Raw genomic sequence first — 17,594 nt, 5'->3', positions numbered from 1 at the left:
ATTACCAGTGGCATTTTTTACAGAACTAGAACAAAAAAATCTTAAAATTTGTATGAGACACAAAAGACCCTGAATAGCCAAAGCAGTCTTGAGGGAAAAAAACGGAGCTGGAGGAATCAGACTCCCTGACTTCAGACTACACTACAAACCTACAGTAATCAAGACAATATGGTACTGGCACAAAAACAGAAATATAGATCAATGGAACAGGATAGAAAGCCCAGACATAAACCGATGCACCTATGGTCAACTAATCTATGACAAAGGAGGCAAGGGTATACAATGGAGAAAAGACAATCACTTTAATAAGTGATGCTGGGCAAACTGGACAGCTACACGTAAAAGAATGAAATTAGAACACTCCCTAACACCATACACAAAAATAAACTCAAAATGAATTAGAGACATAAATATAAGACTGGACACTATAAAACTCTTAGAGGAAAACATAGGAAGAACACTCTTTGACATAAATCACAGCAAGATCTTTTTTGATCCACCTCCTAGAGTAATGGAAATACAAACAAAAATAAACAAATGGGACCTAATGAAACTTCAAAGCTTTTGGAAAGCAAAGGAAACCACAAACAAGACGAAAAGACAACCCTCAGAATGGGAGAAAATACTTGCAAACGAATCAATGGACAAAGGATTAATCTCCAAAATGTATAAACAGCTCATGCAGCTCAATATTAAAAAAACAAACAACCCAATCAAAATATGGGCAGAAGACCTAAATAGACATTTCTCCAAAGAAGACATACAGATGGCCAAGAAGCACATGAAAAGCTGCTCAACATCACTAATTATTAGAGAAATGCAAATCAAAACTACAATGAGGTATCAGCTCACACCAGTTAGAATGGGCATCATCAGAAAATCTACAAACAACAAATGCTGGAGAGGGTGTGGAGAAAAGGGAACCCTCTTGCACTGTTGGTGGGAATGTAAATTGATTCAGCCACTATGGAGAACAGTATGGAGGTTCCTTAAAAAACTCGAAATAGAATTACCATATGACCCAGCAATCCCACTACTGGGCATATACCCAGAGAAAACCATAATTCAAAAAGACACATGCACCCCAATGTTCATTGCAGCACCATTTACAATAGCCAGGTCATGGAAGCAACCTAAATGCCCATGGACAGATGAATGGATAAAGATGACGTGATACATACATACAATGGAATACTACTCAGCCATAAAAAGAAATGAATTTGGGTCATTTGTAGAGACATGGATGGATCTAGAGACTCTCATACGGAGTGAAGTAAGTCAGAAAGAGAAAAACAAATATCGTATATTAACACATATATGGGGAACCTAGAAAAATGGTACAGATGAACCAGTTTGTGGGGCAGAAATGGAGACACAGAGGTAGAGAACAAGCATATGGACACCAAGGGGGGAAAGTGGTGGGGTGGGGGTGGGGGGATGGGATGAATTGGGAAATTGGAATTGATATATATACACTAATATGTATAAAGTAGATAACTAATAAGAACCTGCTGTATAAATAAATAAATAAAATTCAAAAATTCAAAAAATATATAAGTGAAAATAAAAATAAAAGCATTGCTTACTTAATGACTTCTCTTTTGGAAAAAAAAAAAAAATACCATCCACTCACTTTGCCTCCCAGATCCAAAGCTTCAGTCCTGATCTCTCTCCCAGGCAGCAGAGTCACACACCCAGTGGCTGACCCCGCATCTCCTCTTGGATGCCTAACAGGCATCTTAAGGGTCACATGTCCACAAATGATCATTTGATTTTTGTCTCCAAGCCCACTCTTCTCCAGTCTTGCTTGGATTGATTCATGGCCATTCCATCCAATCAGTTGTTCAGGCCAGACATGTAGGAGTCATGCTTCATGCTTCTCTTTCTCTTCCCATACTCATGCATCAGCAAGGCTTGATTTTTAACTCCAAAACATTCCCCCAAGGGACCCCTTTCTTTGCAGCCCAGGTGATGCTCAAAAGCCCCCATTGCTCCCCATCACACCAAGAACAAAACCCCTTATTCCTTTCTAAGACTGCTAGGAGCCTGGTTTTGCTGACCTCTTCACTCCCCCAACTACCACCATCAGAGATATCTAGGTCTTCTTTATGTTATGTCCTGTCTAGCTCCTGTCCTCTCAGGGCCTGTAACTGGCTGATCCCACCACCTAGAATGCCCCTCTTCTTGATCTCCCCTTGATGGCTCATCCAGCTCCCATACAGAATGCCACCTCCTCTGAGAGTCCCCTCTCCCAACCTGGCCCGTCGCCCTCATTCCCTGGTATTTTTCTGTCTACAGACTTGTCTAGTTTGTCTCCAGTTAGTCTGTGTCCTTGAACCTAGCCTCCGACTATGGAGCGGGCTCAGGTAAGGTGGGTCAGAGACCCCCGCCGTAACCCCCTATACTCAGCCCGCCTGTGGTCTGGGGCAGAGGGGATGGGAGTGTCGCCGCGGGAATCGCAGCTAACCAGGCGCTGCCCACTAGAGGGCAGCCCTGCTTAGCTAGGCCGAGACGAGGGGCAGATAGGGCGGGGTCTGGGCCTTGGCCGAGGCTCCTCCCCGGTGCTGCAAAGAGGTTCGGCGTTCCCGGAGTCCTCTGAGGGGCCGGACCCCTCCCATGACTTCCAGGGACTGTCAAGGCCGGCTACAGGAGCGGATCCAGTGGGTCGAACCGCGAGTGGGCCACATCAGTGCCGAATCCGACGATTGGGGGCGCTCTGCCCGCTCAAGGGCGCAGCCAGGGAACCCGCGCGGGAGGGACCACAACTCTATCCTGGGAAAAATGGGGAAGCTGAGGCTACCGCAAGGCAGCGACTTGTCCTGGGTCATGCAACGAACCCGGAGTCAGCTCAACGGCCCGGGTAGTCAGGGGCCGGACGCGGCCCAGCTTCCAGCTATAGTCCTGCCCCTCCCCCCAGAGCTGCTGTGGAGTTGGTAGTGGGTGTCCGGCTCACCCACCCGGCAGAGTCCGGGGGGCGGGGCCACATCAGCCCCGCCCCAGCCCCATTGGCTGCGGCGCTAGGGGCGGGGCCGGGGCTGCCAGATGTTGGGGCGGCAGCGACGGCGGGAGCTAGGGAGAGGGAGGAGCCGCGGAGCCAGGCGGAGGGTAAGGGCGCCGCTGGACGGCCCGCGGGGCCCTCTCCGCATCCCTCTGGCTGGAGTTCGAAGAGGAACTGGCAGGCCTGGCGGGGGCTCCGGAACGGGCATGCACAGTGCTCGGCTTGACAGTTTCCTGGGCCAGCTCCGCTGGGAACTGGTGAGGCTTGGGAGCGGGTGTGGCTTGTGAGGACGTGTATGGGGTGCTCGGCTGCCTTCCTGCCCGAACGGCACTCGGGTGGGGGGCTCTCCCGAGTGCCCATCCAAGACAGGATGGGGGCGGGGCGACGCAGATGGCCCAGATGGCCCGCGTCGGGTTTCGGACGGTTGGAAGCTGTGCTGGGCATCAAGTAACAGCCGCCCAGCTGGCCGTGCTGCCGGCGCGGCGGAGGAAGTTGGTGGAAGAAACTTCTTGTGGGGCGGAGCAGGGGGCTGTGAGGGACTAAAGAGGTGTGGCGCTGCTATGGATGCCCCCTATTCCAGGCTGGCCTGTACCTCTGTCCTCTATACCCCACCTGGCAGGTGCTCTATTCTTCTCTGAAAGACGCTAAGGGCTTTGGGGAGCTGAATCCCTCAAGAGTCACAGGATGCCCCCCCAGCCCTGAGCAGGACTTATTTCCCAATGCAGGCCCGCAACCCTGCCTCCCGCCCTGGTGGCGGGTACCGACTTGCCCGGCGCTGCGTGCTGCAGCCTGCCGGACTGCCACCAGGTCGGCCGATGGGAGCCACACGAGCTTCGTGTGCCAGCGCCCCATGCCGGCCCTGTGCCCACTAGAGGCTTTGCTGCCTAGGCCTGCAGGCCAATCCAGCCCTCCTGGGCCTTCTGTTTTGGAATTGGCCTGACCAGGCAGACAGGGGTGACAAGCACTGCTCCTTCGACTTCTGCCCTCTCTTCTTCCACAGCTGTGTGGCCGGGACACAGACTCACCCCCAATGCCTGGCCCCCTTCCAGAACCCCCCAAACCTGGCCCAGGCATGCGGCTCAAGCACCGGCTCAGGGCCTCAGATGCCTTGGAAGAGGACTCAGCCTGTGGTGTGGAGGAAGAGGAGGAAGAAGCTGTGGTGACAGGAGACAGGGGTGCAGCCTTGGGAGGCCCCAGGGAGCATGCCCTAGACTGGGACTCTGGCTTCTCAGAGGTGTCAGGCAGCACATGGAGAGAGGAAGAGCTGCCTGTACTCCAGCATCCAGCACCCTCAGCATGGCCCCCCCGTAGACAGCGCCTCTCGGCCAGTGGCATCCCCCTGCCTGGCAGAGCTCCTGCGGCCAGTGTACCACCTGCCCACCGACCACGACCCAAGTCCACCCCAGACGCCTGCCTGGAGCACTGGCAGGGGCTGGAAGCTGAGGACTGGACAGCAGCCCTACTTAGCAGAGGTCGTAGTCGCCAGCCCCTGGTGCTGGGAGACAACTGTTTTGCTGACTTGGTGCACAACTGGATGGAACTGCCCGAGGCAGCAGGTGAGGGGGACAGTGGGGGTGGGCCCCGTGCCCGTGCTCGGCCCCCCCAGTTCCTGCTTGGCCTCTCTGAGCAGCTGCGGCGCCAGCTGGCCAGGGCACGCCGGGCAGCAGTGGCAGGAAAGCGACTGTCATGCCCACCTCGCCCGGAACCCGAACTGCCTGCAGATGTCTCACGCTTTGCAGCCCTCATGAGTTGCCGCAGTCGCCAGCCCATCATCTGCAATGATGTTGTCAGCTACCTCTGACCCTGCCCTCCAGCCTGGGACAATAAAGGCCTTTCTCTGCACTGTCCTGGTTCCATACCCCTGAGGCTCCAGGAGGCAGCCTCAGTCCTGCAAGGCACAACTCAGGCAGGCGAATCTAAAGAGCCTTTTCCCTCCCTGCAGGGGTCCCTGTCATGTCCATGTCACACCCCATGTGTCTGCCCCGTGTTCCATCATCCATCCTGTCCACTTACACCTTCCTTCAACAAGCATTTATTAAGCGCCTACTGTGGGCTTGGGATGCATGGCTCAACAGAACTGGGTGATGGGGCTGCTGCCTTGTCACAGCTTGTAGTGCAAGGGTGGGAAGGTAACGTCCTCCTTCTCACCCTCATAGCTGAGCTCCAATACCAGCACCCGCTGCTCAGGCTTAGGCACCTGGCGTGTCACCTCCAGCACCAGATCCGTCACCCTGGTGGCATGGGGGGGAGAGGGGTGGGGAGATTGGGTAGGTGAGCAGTGGCAGGCAGAGAGTGTCCTGGCATGGACTATAGGGTGTTGGCGGGCCATAAGGAGCCCAAGCCAGCAGCAGGAGCAGCCCAAGACAGGAAACATCTGAAACTATTTTAGGAGCGGCTGGCGGGGTGGGCAGGAGGCAGGAAGCTGTGAGTCCTCTGGGAGTGGGCCGTGAAAGGGGAGCTGAGCAGGGCGTGAGCTGGTGGGGCTGGCCAAGCAGGCAGCTCCTAGAGGCCCCTCCTCAGGCTCTTGGCCCTCACCCCGCCCCCAGCCCATTTGCTGGCTCCATTTGGCAAAAGAAAACTTCAGGAAGGTGTGAGGGGCCCAAATGGGATTGGGAAGAGGAAAGGCTGCTTGTCCCCCACCTCCAACCTCCAGGGACAGAATGAGGTTAAAGCCAGGTGTGGGCTCACCTGCGGGACAGGTGCTGGTCCTGCTTTTCAGGAGACCATCCTGCTGAGTAGAGTAGGGCCTTCCCGTGCAGCAGCATCCTCACCCTCAGCCCATTTAGTTTCTAGAGAGAGACAGGTTAGGTGCCAGCTGGGCCAGGCTGGGCCAGGCCTGGGGGAAGGGCAGGAATGGGGCACACCTGGACATGGGCCAGCAGTGACTCCAGGGTCCTCTCGGGCTGCCCAGCAGGCACTTCCAGGCGGTCCCAACAGGTCCACTTCCAGTGATGGAACTGGGGGGTGGTAGTGGGGAGGAGTGAGAAGCTTCTTACACACACACCCTCCCCCTACCTCAGTTACCAATAGCTTATGGCCCCTTTCCTAGGGGAGGAGCTGGACTAGAGGCAGGAAGGAGAAGCCAGGGGGTGGGGGTGGAAGGTGGGATCTGGGCCCAGAATCTCAACACCCTCCCCGCCCATGCTGGGGCCAACACAGGAAATGGGGCTACGGGGCCCCCACAGAGGGAAACAGGCGATCCATCACACCGTCGTGTGTGTGTGTGTGTGTGTGTGTGTGTGTGTGTGTGTGTGTGTGTGTGTGTTGTTGGGGGGAGCAATGCTTCCTGAGGAAGCTGGAGCAGGGCTGCTGCAGTCTCTGATAAAACTGCTTGTTCCTCAAATGCAAGGCTGGATGCTGAGGGTGGGGTAAATCCTGTCCCCTAATCCTTTACCACCAGGGCCTTGGACTACTCATGGGCACATGGCAAGAGGCACAGTGACTCTAGCAGGAACACAGTCCACAGAGGACTCCTCTTCCGGTCCCTTTGTTCCTTCCTTATTTCTGGAGTCTTGGGGTTCTGGTACCCAGAGCTGAGGGCATAAGGGTGGCAGGCAGCCAGGCACCAAGACAGGAGGAGTTCTGCCAGCTCCCCAGAAAACACAGTGGGGTCAAGCTGAGACGAGGCCAGAGGTGAGATGGGGGACCCTTCCCCTCCCCCTCCTCCACGGACAAAGGCAGCTTGTGTTCTAGCTAGAGGAGGGGCCCCTCACAAAGGGGCTCTGTGTGCTGTGCCCTGAGGGACCCCAGGGCTGCTCAGCAAAAGCCCAGTGCTGGCCCATGACCTCTCCCCTCTCCCCTGGTGAGGGAATTCTCTCTGTACCCTCTCCTCTGCCCTAAGGAAATGCCAACTATTGCAGAGCCTGGGCACACAGCCAGGGGCATTCATAGCCCTACACTTGAAGGAACACACATGTACACAAGCCCACATGTGTACTCACATGCACACACACGCAAGCCCACATTGTGAAAGAGCCCTGCAGTCCCATCTGGCACACAGATGTGCAAGCATGCTCCCTCCATGCCCACACACCACAGGGCCAAGGATGCCCAGACCTGTGTGCACTCACACCTGTGACATGAATGCACACATCCCCACAGGGCTGCACACCCCACACCCGTGGTGGTGAGCTCAGTGCCCTTTAACTCAGGTTGAGGGGGAGGGCCAGGATCCCCATGCTTTGCAGGCTGATATTAGGCTCTGTTTGGGGCTAGGGCCCTAGTCCCCCCTCCCCCTCAGGGGCATTTCTGGGAAGGAGGGAACTGTGGGGGATGTCTGGCTCCACTAATGAGTTAAAGCTGCAGCTCCCCCAGACCCTGACTGTTGGGGGGTGGGGGTGGATGACGGCTGCTTCCTGTGTCTGACAGGTCCCAGCCTGGCTTTGCAGCAGGGAGGCGACTGGAGGGAGTCTTGATGACTCCCCCAGAGTCTGGGTCCTGATGAGAGCCTGAAGCTAAAGTAGGGCCTGTTTGGGTAGGTGCAGGGAAAACTCAGGTCTGGTATGGGTGGGGTGTCAAGGGCTCACCTTCTGGATGGCTGGGGCGTAAGGTACCCAGCGGCTAAAGTAGTTTTCAGCCAGGTTCAGGTAGCTGTGGCGAAAGGCACTGCGGGGCCGTGGGCTGCCCACCACCTTATACAGCTCCAGGCCCACCAGGCCAGCCACAGCTGCCGTAGTAGTGGCAATGGCTGGGGTAATCCGGCCCACAATTCGCTTGGTCTGCCAAGGACAGGAGATTTGGTCTGGGCCCAAGGCATAAGGCTAGGGTTTGACCCCCACCTCCAGGCCTGAGCCCCACGGGGCAGGGTACCTTGGTGCGGTCGGCTGGTGGGATCCCATAATTCTGAGCTCGCAGGCTCGCCGCTGCCGCCACAAAATCCACATGGAAATCATTGTCCTGTGAGGCCCAAGGCACAGTAGTATTAGCATTGTCCCAGTGCCCCTCACCTCGGCCGAGCCTGTGCCACTGCACAGCTCTTCACACAATTCAGTGGGGTGGATGCTCACATCTCCCCACTTAACAGATAAGGAGGCTGAGGCTCGGGGAAGCTGAGCTGCTTCTGGGGTCCTTCTGGGAGGAAAACTCAGGCCAAGGGGCTTCAAAGCTACCCTCTTAGCTCTTGACCTTCCCCAACAACCTCTCTAGCCCGGCCCTTCACCCCCGCTTGGGCTCCCACCTTCTCAAATGTCAAGGGTTCCAGGGGAGGGCCCACAGTCCAGATTTCCAGGGCTTCATGCAGTTGCTTCGACTGCTCAGGGCCTGTCAGGGGAAGGGGGTGTTGGGGCAGTCCTTAGTCCCCATGTCCTGCGCTCCTCTGGAGCCTGCTGCCTATCCTTGGTCCCTGCCAAGTCTATCACTTACCACTTTCAAGGAGACCCCTTGATGGATGGTGCAGTCTCCTGTCCAGCAGCCCCAGCCCTCACTTGTGTGTGTGTGTGTGTGTGTGTGTGTGTGTGTGTGTGTGTGTGTGGGTGTGTGTGGGTGTGTGGGTGTGCACCCATGCACACCTATGTGACTCTGTTCTCATCTGGGGGCCACAGATAGTTGCTCCCTAGGGCCCAGTGGTTTGTGCTTTTTTGTTTGTTTTTTGTTTTTGTTTTCTTTGGCTGAGAGTCTGCCAAAGGAATGGGGGCGGGGGAGTGGGGTGGGGATGGGGTAGGCAGCAGGGAGAGGACCTACTGAGGGGCCAGAGGATGAACCCAAGGCTACAGAGAAGCAAGGTCAGAGGGCCTGAGAGGTATTGAGTTGGCTTCAGGGCCCCCAGACCCTGTCTTCTTTCTGCAGCACAGGCTGAGGAGGGTCAGGCCTTTGGGTGACAGCACGGGGGGCCAGGGTCAGGGACCTCACCAAACTCAGCATAAGCTGAAGCCAGCTCCAGGTCACTAGCAAAAATGGGGGCTAAGTCCTGGGGGTCAGGCAATGGCAGCAACTTCAGCAGTCGCCTGAGCGCAGTCTGGTCCCGTGAGCCAGGCAGCCCATGCATCTGGGCATACAGGTTGGCAGCCGCCAGCACGTAGAGGAGATGCGTGTCCTGCAATGAGACCAAGAGCATGGGTGGCTGCATGGGCTTGAGCGAGCTTGTGTGGGTGCATGGGGTGGGGGTCACCGCCCATTTGTGGATCTGTTTGAATGCCTGCTTCTGCCTCCCATTTGGACACCCACATGGGCACAAACATGGCTCTCTCCCTCTCAGCATCTGTGCATCTCTACAATATATAGAGGTGCCCACCTCCATTCTGAGGGGCCATATTCCCATCTCAGGGCCACCAAGGGACTCCACTCACTTGGCTGGCGTCAAACTCCAAGGGCCGGGGACACTGTTTGGGACCCGACCAGAAAAGAGTTCCATTCTCTAGCACCTAGGGAAATGGAGGCTGCTGGGCTCAGTCGGGTCACCCTGAGCCCTCAGCCTCCTGACCCCTAGCCACCCACTTTGTCGGGTGGGAAGCGGCTCAGCAGCTGTGTGATGCCATAATGGAAGCAGAGTTGCCACTGGCCAAGGGCCCAAAGCACGCAGTCTTGCCAGGTCTGTGGACGCTCTCTCAGGACACCCAGCACCACCTGCTGCACGGTCAGCACCTGTGACTCATCCAAGTGTGCCAGAGACGTGAGTGCCCTGCGGACAGAGGAGAAAGTCTGAGGCTAAGCCCTAAGCCTCTTGGTGTTAGGGAGCCTGGACTCCCATTCACCCTTGTTGGCGGTCTTACTGTTGGTGGCAGTTGACGGTCTCGGCAGACAGATGGAAAAGTCCTTCAAACTCATCCCGGGCCCACTGTGAGGGGAGGGAGGAACCATGAGGTGCCGGTTGGCAAAGGGGTCTGCAGCTGAGGACTGAGCCAGGTGGGTAGGAGTCTCTGGGGTTCTTCTCACCTGCAAGGTGTGCTCGGTTGTGCTGGGGAAGTGCCGCACGGTGCAGACAGGGTAGGAGGCATCCTCAGAAGCTGCAGCAGAGGCGGGGGCTCTGTAGTCCTCAGTCACGTGTGGTATGAACACACAAGCACTGCCCAAGGTGCCCTTTGTGCCCGCCTCCAGTAGTGGCTTCAGATAGTGGGTGCAGCGAGCAGCCACATAGCGCCCTGGCGAGGGGGGCAGAGGGTCAGAAGTGGGGCTGGCACAGCCTCAGACAAAGGGTAAGTTCTAGGCTTGAGCACTCACGGGCCTGGAAACTGTCCAGGGCAGCAGCCACGCCATCCACACTGGAGAAGAAGTTGTCCCCATAGATGTGCTCTGTAGTAAGATCCAGCTGGTAGGTGAGCGGGGTCACCTTCAAGTCTGAGTTCAGGCGGTGAGCGGCCTCTGCAGCCACCTCCGCCTTTGGCTTCTGAGAAGAAAGCAGGAAGACGTTGGGTGGGGGAAGGGGCGCATTGTGGGAGGACAGTCCAGGACACGGGTGTGGGGACAGGTCAGCACTCACACCAACGTCCTGGGGCCTGAAGAGAAACTGGCGACTGAGGTTGGAGCGCTCCACATGGTCCATGTCAGCAACAGTCACGCCCCCGCTGCCGCCAGCACCCAGGCCCACTAGGGCAAAGCCTTTGAGCAGCTCACAGCCGATAGCGCCAGCACCCACCTGCCAGCAGGAGCAACCTTAGCCAGAGGGCCAGGACTTGCCCTTCCACATACTCCCAACCTCACGACATAGCTTACCAGGAGGTAGTGCTGGTGGCTCAGCTTCTCCTGAAAACCGGCCCCAAACACTGCAATTTGCCCGTCATAGCGGCAGTCTCTCTAGGGGACACAGACAGGGGTCAGTGATGGCCACTGGCCTGTGCTGCATCTCCCTCCTGCACCCAGTTTTCCAGGTCAGGATCTCGGGACCGTTCTTCCTCTTTCCCCCCAGTCCTGAGTTTGGATAAGGCTTGCACCCCTACCCCAGGTTCTCACCGGTGCATAGTCCTCAGGATTGGGAAAGGGCTCCTCATCTTCTGGAAGGCAATCAAGGGCATCAAAGTACAGCCACTGGTCCAGGGGCATAAACTTCTTGGAGACTGCCTAGAAGTCAGCACTTCAGTCTGGGGACTCTTCCCACCTCCTAGTCCCCTCAGATCCTGGCTGAGGGCTGCACCCAGGTTGGTGAAGCCCCCAGGGTCACTATCTGGTGTTGGGCACCCTGTGGCACCCACACCGACCTCTGCACCCCTCCCAGCCCTGCCCTGCCTCTACCTGTACCAACCTTCAGCACTTCCTGAGCAGCCATTGCACCCAGCACAGCTGCCATGGGACTCAAGCCACCAGCACTGCTCAGGGCAACTGTCCGCACCAGAGCCTTATCCAGCTGCTCTTCCAAAGGCTCTCCTTCTGTCCCCTTCAGTGATTCCAGGGCCTGGGCTAGGTCCACCACCATCTCTGCATCAACCTATCGGGTAGAACTCCGTTGGTAAAGCAGCCCCAGCTTGAGCTCCACTCCCCATTTGAAACCTTCAGGCAGCCATCCACCCTGTTCCACAGAACAGGAAGCAGAAGCCTGAGTGGGAGGGTCCCACTAGCGGATGCCCGGTGCCAGACAATGGCCCTGGAGGCTTCCCCAACCTGGAGGCACCTTCCAGGCCAGATCTTAGGGGTTAGGAGTAGTATGGGTCCCCAGGCTTTGTGCTTGGCCCTTTCATGGACCCAGCCTCTGGTCTATATCATCTCCTTTATATGAGTGGGAAACTGCTTCTGGATTCAGTCTTGGATCTGTAAGACAGTCATTGTCACCTCCTGGTAGGTGAGGCCCTGTTAAGACAGAGGCTGGAGGGAGGGGCATCAGGGACACTCACAGGATCCCAGGGCTTAGGAGGGCGGCCATGGAGCTGCTGAAACTTGTGCAGTGCATGGAAGGCCTGATGCAGGCAGTGGGCACGGTGAACTTCCTGGAGACTCTGGGCCACAATACGGGGCTGAAACAGGGCTGTGTCCAGGGGCTCCTGCAGGGGGCACTCGGTTCACATTCATGTCCAGAACACTGTGGGTCCCTCGAGGTGCCCAAGCTCCCCAACCTCAGATGCACTTGAACTCACGTGGCTCACAGTCTTGGGTCTCTTGACCTCAGTGACAGCCCCACCACGCAAATAATGAGAGAAAGTTGTTGTGTCCCCAATCTCCAAGGTCCCATCTCCTGGGGGAGATTGAGCCTGGTCAGTATACCCTCTGAACCTGAGTAGTTCCCCACACCCCGTCCTGTCTTGCATCTACATTCTTGATGTTGCTCCACCCTGAGGAAGGGGGAGGGAGAACTTATCTCCAAGGACCAGGCTGTGTCCACCCCCAGTGGGGACCCGGGCACTGAGCCTGGAGTTGGAGTGGGGTTGACTTAACTCTGCACGTGGAGAGGCCGAGGAGCACAGCCGTTGAGCTCCACCATGCCCTCAATGCCTGAGAAAGTCACCAAATCCCCATTGTTGAAGCGGTGGGCATCAGCCTCTTCTCTCAGAGTGAGAATGCCAGGGGAGCCCTGGATAAGAGGTGGCTTGCTCAGGGCTGCCTGTCCCTGCTTTCCACAGGCTCTGGCAGCCCCTCCTTAGTAGGTGAGCACCCCCCACATTAGCACCCACCTGGGAGATGTGCTGGATGGCAGCCACCAAGGGTTCTGCCTCTGTAGGGTCCTGCACAGTGAAGTCCTCACCAAAGTCACAGAACAACTGCCTGTGGTGGGGTGGGAGGGGTCACTGAGATGGCTCAGTGGTTAACTGCCACAGTTGTGGTGAAGGGTGACGTACACTAGGGCAAGCCCAGAGGAATCGGGAAAAGAATGCTGGGAGAGGCTTGAAGGATTTACTGGATCAAGTCTGGAGGCTGGGGTAGAGGAAGCACACAAGTGGGACTGGGGACTGTATAATCAAGAGGGGATGCTGGGACAGGCCTGAGGTTGGGTGGAGGGGATCTGGAGCAAGCCTGGAGCTGGGGACAGCACTGGGACCAGTTGCTGCCTGTGATGTGGCAGGCTAGGTAAGCCATCTCACCCCACGAGGCCTCGGGTGTCAGCCACCAAAAAGCAGACTCCGTGTTTATGGCAGATGGTGCCCACCTTCAGCTGCTCCTGTAGCTCCGAGGCAGTCAGCACCACCACCTGGGTGGACCTCATGATCAGCAGGGCCAGAACCACTTCAAGCCCACCCTGCTGCTAAAGGCTGGAGGCGGACACTGGGCTGGCCTGGAGAGTAGGGCTGGGAGGGCACCTGAAAGTCCAGCAGCAGGTCCTCGGTGATGTCACCTGTGTGGATGCACACCTGAACAGCTCGATTGAGCTTAGCCAGAAGTTCTTGAGATGCCTCAGCCCTGCTCCTTCCCAAGTCCTGCTCTGAGAGGAAAAACTAAAGAGAGACCCAGTCTGGCTTTAGCAAGGAGTTTTCTCTTGGGCCCTCTCCCCAAGGGCTATAGTCTGGAAACCCATAGCCCCCCAGGACCCTCACCTGGGCAGACAGGTCAGACCAACAGGTAGGGTGGGGATCATGAAGAGTGAGGCTGCCCACGCCCATCAGGACCAGGTTTTTGGCCACCTCAGCCCCCACGCCCTGCAGGCCTGACAGTAGCACCTTGGCTTCCTGAATCCTCTGCATGGCTGGCAAGCCCAGCACATACCTGTGGGTGGGAAGTAAGAGGGCAGGCGATTGGAGATCAGAAGTCAGAAGGCCACCCCGCTCTCCTCCCCACCTCGGGCCTCACAGCTGCCGCGAGTACAGCTCTTCATCCAGCGACTTGGAGGTCTCCAAGACATCCATCCTGAGGCCTGGGGCCGGAAAACAGGCTGCAGCGCTTACAGGTAGGGTCTCTGCGTGGCAGGTAGTGCCAGCAGTAGCCAGTGCAAATAGGCACTAAGGCTAAGGAGTGAAGCACACTGCTGGTCACAGCTTTCTTCCTGGCTCCTCTGTCATTTCGGGGGAAAGCAAAAGTGAAAGTGAAACTAGACTGAGCAGGCTCCTGGTCCTGCCTCCAGCCTGTCCAGCACAGCCTAGCCTGGCAAAGAAGAGTTCTGGCAGCCCTAGGGCACTGGCAAGGTAGGACAGAATTCCTGGATCTGTTCCCCCTCTGGGAGAGCAGGTATTTCTCTTGAGGGAGGGGGCAGGGCCATAGGAGGGATCCATGCGGTCTCCTGTAGCTCCCTAGATGTCCTGAACCTCAGGCCCCTATCCCCCTCAGGGCCCCTGCCTGGATGGGCTTCCTGCCCACAGAGTACCGGTGGGAACTCCCTTGTCCTGAGGACTCGCCTGGTCTCCTAACCACACACAGAGACTTAGAGACCCTAGAGGGCAGAGCCAGTCCCATCCCAGAGGCTGTGAGAGCTTATGGATTATGTTGTCCCACATCCAGGGTTTAAACTACAGACTTGGGGTGGAGCCTAACATCTTTGAGAGTGCCTGTGTGCCCCTGAGCCATCTCCTCAGGGATCAGGGATTCCCCTCTGCCCACAGCTGCCTGGTCAGGACAGTCGGCAGCTCTAGGCGGCCTGTCAGGATCTCTCACTGATGAGTGCCAGGACTCAAAGAGGGTTCTCAGTCTCTGAGTGCCAGCCCTGAGAGTGGAAGGCATGGGGCAGCCATGATCACGTGTCCTTATTTGTCATTTAAACTTATTTTGAAATAATTATAGACTCCGAGGAAGCTGCAAAAATAGAAAGGAGAGATCCTGTGTACCCTTCACCCACAGATGTCCCCTTCTGCCTTCTTAGGAACTGGGGGCCAGTTCTTTAGAGGATGGACCACAGCTCCCCACAAAAGTCCACAATAGCTAAACCAGGTGCTATCATAAATTCTTTTTTTAAAATTGAGGTAAAAAAGAAAATTGAGGTAAAACCCATACAACATTAAAATAACCATTTTAAAGTACACAATGTAGTGGCATTTAGTGTATTAACTATGTTGTGCAACCACAATCTCTCTCTAGTTTCAAGACTTCATCACCCACTGAAAAACACCACAACCATGTTAAATAATTGCTACCCATCCCACATCCCACATCTCACCCCCTGGCAAACACTTATATGCTTTCTGTCGCTAGGCATTTGCCCATTCTGGATATTTTATATAAAAGGAATCATACAAAATGTGACCTTTGGTATCTGTTTTCCTTCACTTAATCTTTTTGAGGTTAATCCAAATTGTAGCATGTATCGGTACATCATTCCTTTTTATGGCTGAATAATATTCCATCAGAGGCATGTATCACAATTTGTTATCCAGTCACCTGTTGACATTTGAGTTGTTTATACCTTTTGGATATTATGAATTGTGCTACTACGATTGTTCTTGAACAAGTATTTGAGTACTTGTTTTCAATTCTTTTGGGTATATGTCTAGGAGTAGAATTGCTGGGTCACATGGTAATTCTATGTTTAATTTTTTGACAGACCAAAAAGCTATTTTCCACAAGCAATGTACAGAAGTGATCTCCACATCATGGCCAAACTGGTTTTCCTTTTTTTTTTTTTTTCAAATTATATCCATCCTAGAGGGTGTAAAGTAGTAGGTAATTGTGTTTGTTTGTTTTTTTCATTCAGTGAACATTTATTGGCTGTGTTATACTTACTAGGTACAGAAACCAGGGCCAGATTCTGAAGTAAGTGGTATCTTCAAATAGATACCAAAAGGCATTTGATGAAATTCAACATCCATTCCTGATTTTTTTTAACTCTTATTAAAATAGAAGTAGATAGGGGGCTTCCCTGGTGGCGCAGTGGTTGAGAGTCCGCCTGCCGATGCAGGGGACACGGGTTCGTGCCCCAGTCCGGGAAGATCCCACATGCCGCGGAGCGGCTGGGCCCGTGAGCCATGGCTGCTGAGCCTGCGCGTCCGGAGCCTGTGCTCTGCAACGGGAGAGGCCACAACAGTGAGAGGCCCCGCGTATCACAAAAAAAAAAAAAAATAGAAGTAGATAGATTTTTTTAAATTGTGGTTTTAACCATTTTTAAATGTACAATTCGGTGGCATTAAGTACATTCACAATATTGTGTAACCATCACCACTATTTCCAGAACTTTTTCTTTATCCCAAAGAGAAATACTGTATCCATTGAACAGTAACTCTTCAACAATCTTAGATCCCCTGTTTCCCTGGAGCTTCTATTCTATTTTGTCTCTATGACTTTGCCTATTCTAGGTACCTAATGTAGGTGGAATTATAAAGTATTTGCCCTTTTGTGTCTCATTTATTTCACTTAGCATACCTTTTCAACATTCATCTAGGTTGTAGCATGTATCAGAATTTCGGTCCTTTTTCTTATTGTGATAAAATATGCATAAAATGAAATTTACCATTTTAACATCTTTAAATGTACGGTTCAGTAGCATTAAAGACATTCACATTGTTGTGCCACCATCACCACCATTCATCTCCAGAACTTCATCCTCCTAAACTGAAACTCTCAACCCATTAAATAATAACTTCCCATTCCTTCCTTCCCCACCCGTGGCAACAGCCATTCTACTTTCTGTCTCTATGAATTTGACTACTCTAGGTATCTCATATAAATGGAATTATACAGTATTTGTCCTCTGTGCCTGGATTATTTCACTTAGCTTAATGTCTTCAAGGTTCATCTATGTTATAGCATGTTTCAGAATTTTTTAAAAGGCTGAGTAATATTCCACTGTATGTATAGACCCAGAGTCTTATAGTTTTCCCTCACAGAGATCTTGTACATATTTTGTTAGATTTATACCTAAATATTTGTTTTCTTTTTTCTTCTTCTTTTTTGGTGCTGAAGTAAATGGTATTGGGTTTTTAATTTTAGTTGTTGGGACTTTCCTGGTGGTCCAGTGGCTAAGACTCCATGTTCCCAATGCAAGGGGACCAGTTTCAATCCCTGGTCAGGGAACTACATCCCACGTGCCACAACTAAGAGTTTGCATGCCACAACGAAGATCCCATGTGTTGCAACTAAGACCTGATGCAGCCAAATAAACATTTTTAAAAAATTTAAAATAATTTGAATTGTTCATTACTGATCTATAAGAAAGCTATTAGCCAGCCACTGCACCCTTAACTTGATGCTACACTTCCCCTCACTAACTGTCCCCATCTCAAGGCAGCACCAGAGGGGTCCAACTCCCATAACCAAGAGCGTCACTTCCTCCCCAAGAAGCCCAAGGCTCCTCCACACCTGCTGGAGAGCAGCTGGGCACTCTCAGCCTGAAGCATTCTCCCCTGTGCCAGGTCCATGCTGGGATCTGCAGAAACAGGCGAACTCCCATCCAGTAGTGAGAGAGGAAAGTTTAGGGGTCCTCATCCAAGCTAGAAGTTCAAAGGGAAGTCTTCTGGGAGAAAGTGCTTTTGAAGCTAAGATGCAGAGGCTAGCAATTTGTCTGACAGAGTTGAAAGGTGAAGAGGGGGGTGTCACTGGTCATTTGTTGTGCTTGCTGTGAGTTCCCTGTGTGTCTAAACCCTAGTTCACCCATTTGCTTTCCTGCTTATGGCCTTTGCACTGTGCCCAGGTTAGAGACTGTGGACAAAGCTGAGGTGATGTCACTCTTGCTACAGTCTCCCTGTGCCCTATGAGAGGGCAAATGCCTAAGGGTGAAGCTGCTGGGTCTGGGTCTAGGTGAAGGTCCCGCTTTAGAAAATCATGCCAGACAGTTCCCCAAAGTGAGGGCAAATTTACACTCCCAGAGTCAGGAAGAAAA

General features: G+C 54.1%; 2 protein-coding genes across 2 annotated transcripts; one reads left to right on the top strand and one right to left on the bottom strand.

The window, feature by feature from the left end:
* Nucleotides 1-3,082: 3,082 nt before the first annotated feature.
* On the top strand, nt 3,083-4,838 carry INKA1 (inka box actin regulator 1). Its single transcript, XM_065886307.1, has 2 exons — nt 3,083-3,255; nt 3,999-4,838. The coding sequence occupies exons 1-2, from the start codon at nt 3,205-3,207 to the stop codon at nt 4,797-4,799; spliced, it is 852 nt and encodes a 283-aa protein (XP_065742379.1). The 5' UTR covers nt 3,083-3,204; the 3' UTR covers nt 4,800-4,838.
* Nucleotides 4,839-5,099: 261 nt separating this feature from the next.
* Nucleotides 5,100-13,698, bottom strand: UBA7 (ubiquitin like modifier activating enzyme 7). The gene is made up of 24 exons (XM_065885378.1): nt 13,643-13,698; nt 13,390-13,558; nt 13,156-13,290; nt 12,940-13,046; nt 12,532-12,622; nt 12,296-12,431; nt 11,998-12,095; nt 11,758-11,904; nt 11,172-11,354; nt 10,883-10,990; nt 10,646-10,726; nt 10,413-10,568; nt 10,154-10,319; nt 9,869-10,074; nt 9,706-9,770; nt 9,431-9,614; nt 9,283-9,357; nt 8,846-9,029; nt 8,175-8,257; nt 7,808-7,894; nt 7,525-7,716; nt 5,863-5,955; nt 5,687-5,787; nt 5,100-5,229 (listed from the first exon to the last, which is right to left on the bottom strand). Exons 1-24 carry the CDS (start codon nt 13,696-13,698, stop codon nt 5,100-5,102), a joined length of 3,033 nt encoding a protein of 1,010 aa, XP_065741450.1.
* Between the last annotated feature and the right edge of the window lie 3,896 nt (nt 13,699-17,594).

This window comes from Phocoena phocoena, chromosome 10 (assembly GCF_963924675.1).
Source record: "Phocoena phocoena chromosome 10, mPhoPho1.1, whole genome shotgun sequence".
Classification (NCBI taxonomy): domain Eukaryota; kingdom Metazoa; phylum Chordata; class Mammalia; order Artiodactyla; family Phocoenidae; genus Phocoena; species Phocoena phocoena.
The sequence above is the reverse complement of the archived record's forward strand: the minus strand, read 5'-3'. Positions and strand labels throughout refer to the sequence as shown.

Bases quoted from the DNA above. Each gene is read 5' to 3' on its own strand.
- INKA1 (XM_065886307.1), top strand. From the start codon at position 3,205: ATGCACAGTGCTCGGCTTGACAGTTTCCTGGGCCAGCTCCGCTGGGAA. The intron at 3,256-3,998 runs GTGAGGCTTGGG...CTTCTTCCACAG, and splicing joins GCCAGCTCCGCTGGGAACTG to CTGTGTGGCCGGGACACAGA.
- UBA7 (XM_065885378.1), bottom strand. From the start codon at position 13,698: ATGGATGTCTTGGAGACCTCCAAGTCGCTGGATGAAGAGCTGTACTCG. The intron at 9,771-9,868 runs GTGAGAAGAACC...CTCCCCTCACAG, and splicing joins CAACCGAGCACACCTTGCAG to TGGGCCCGGGATGAGTTTGA. The intron at 9,615-9,705 runs GTAAGACCGCCA...CTCTGTCCGCAG, and splicing joins ACCGTCAACTGCCACCAACA to GGCACTCACGTCTCTGGCAC.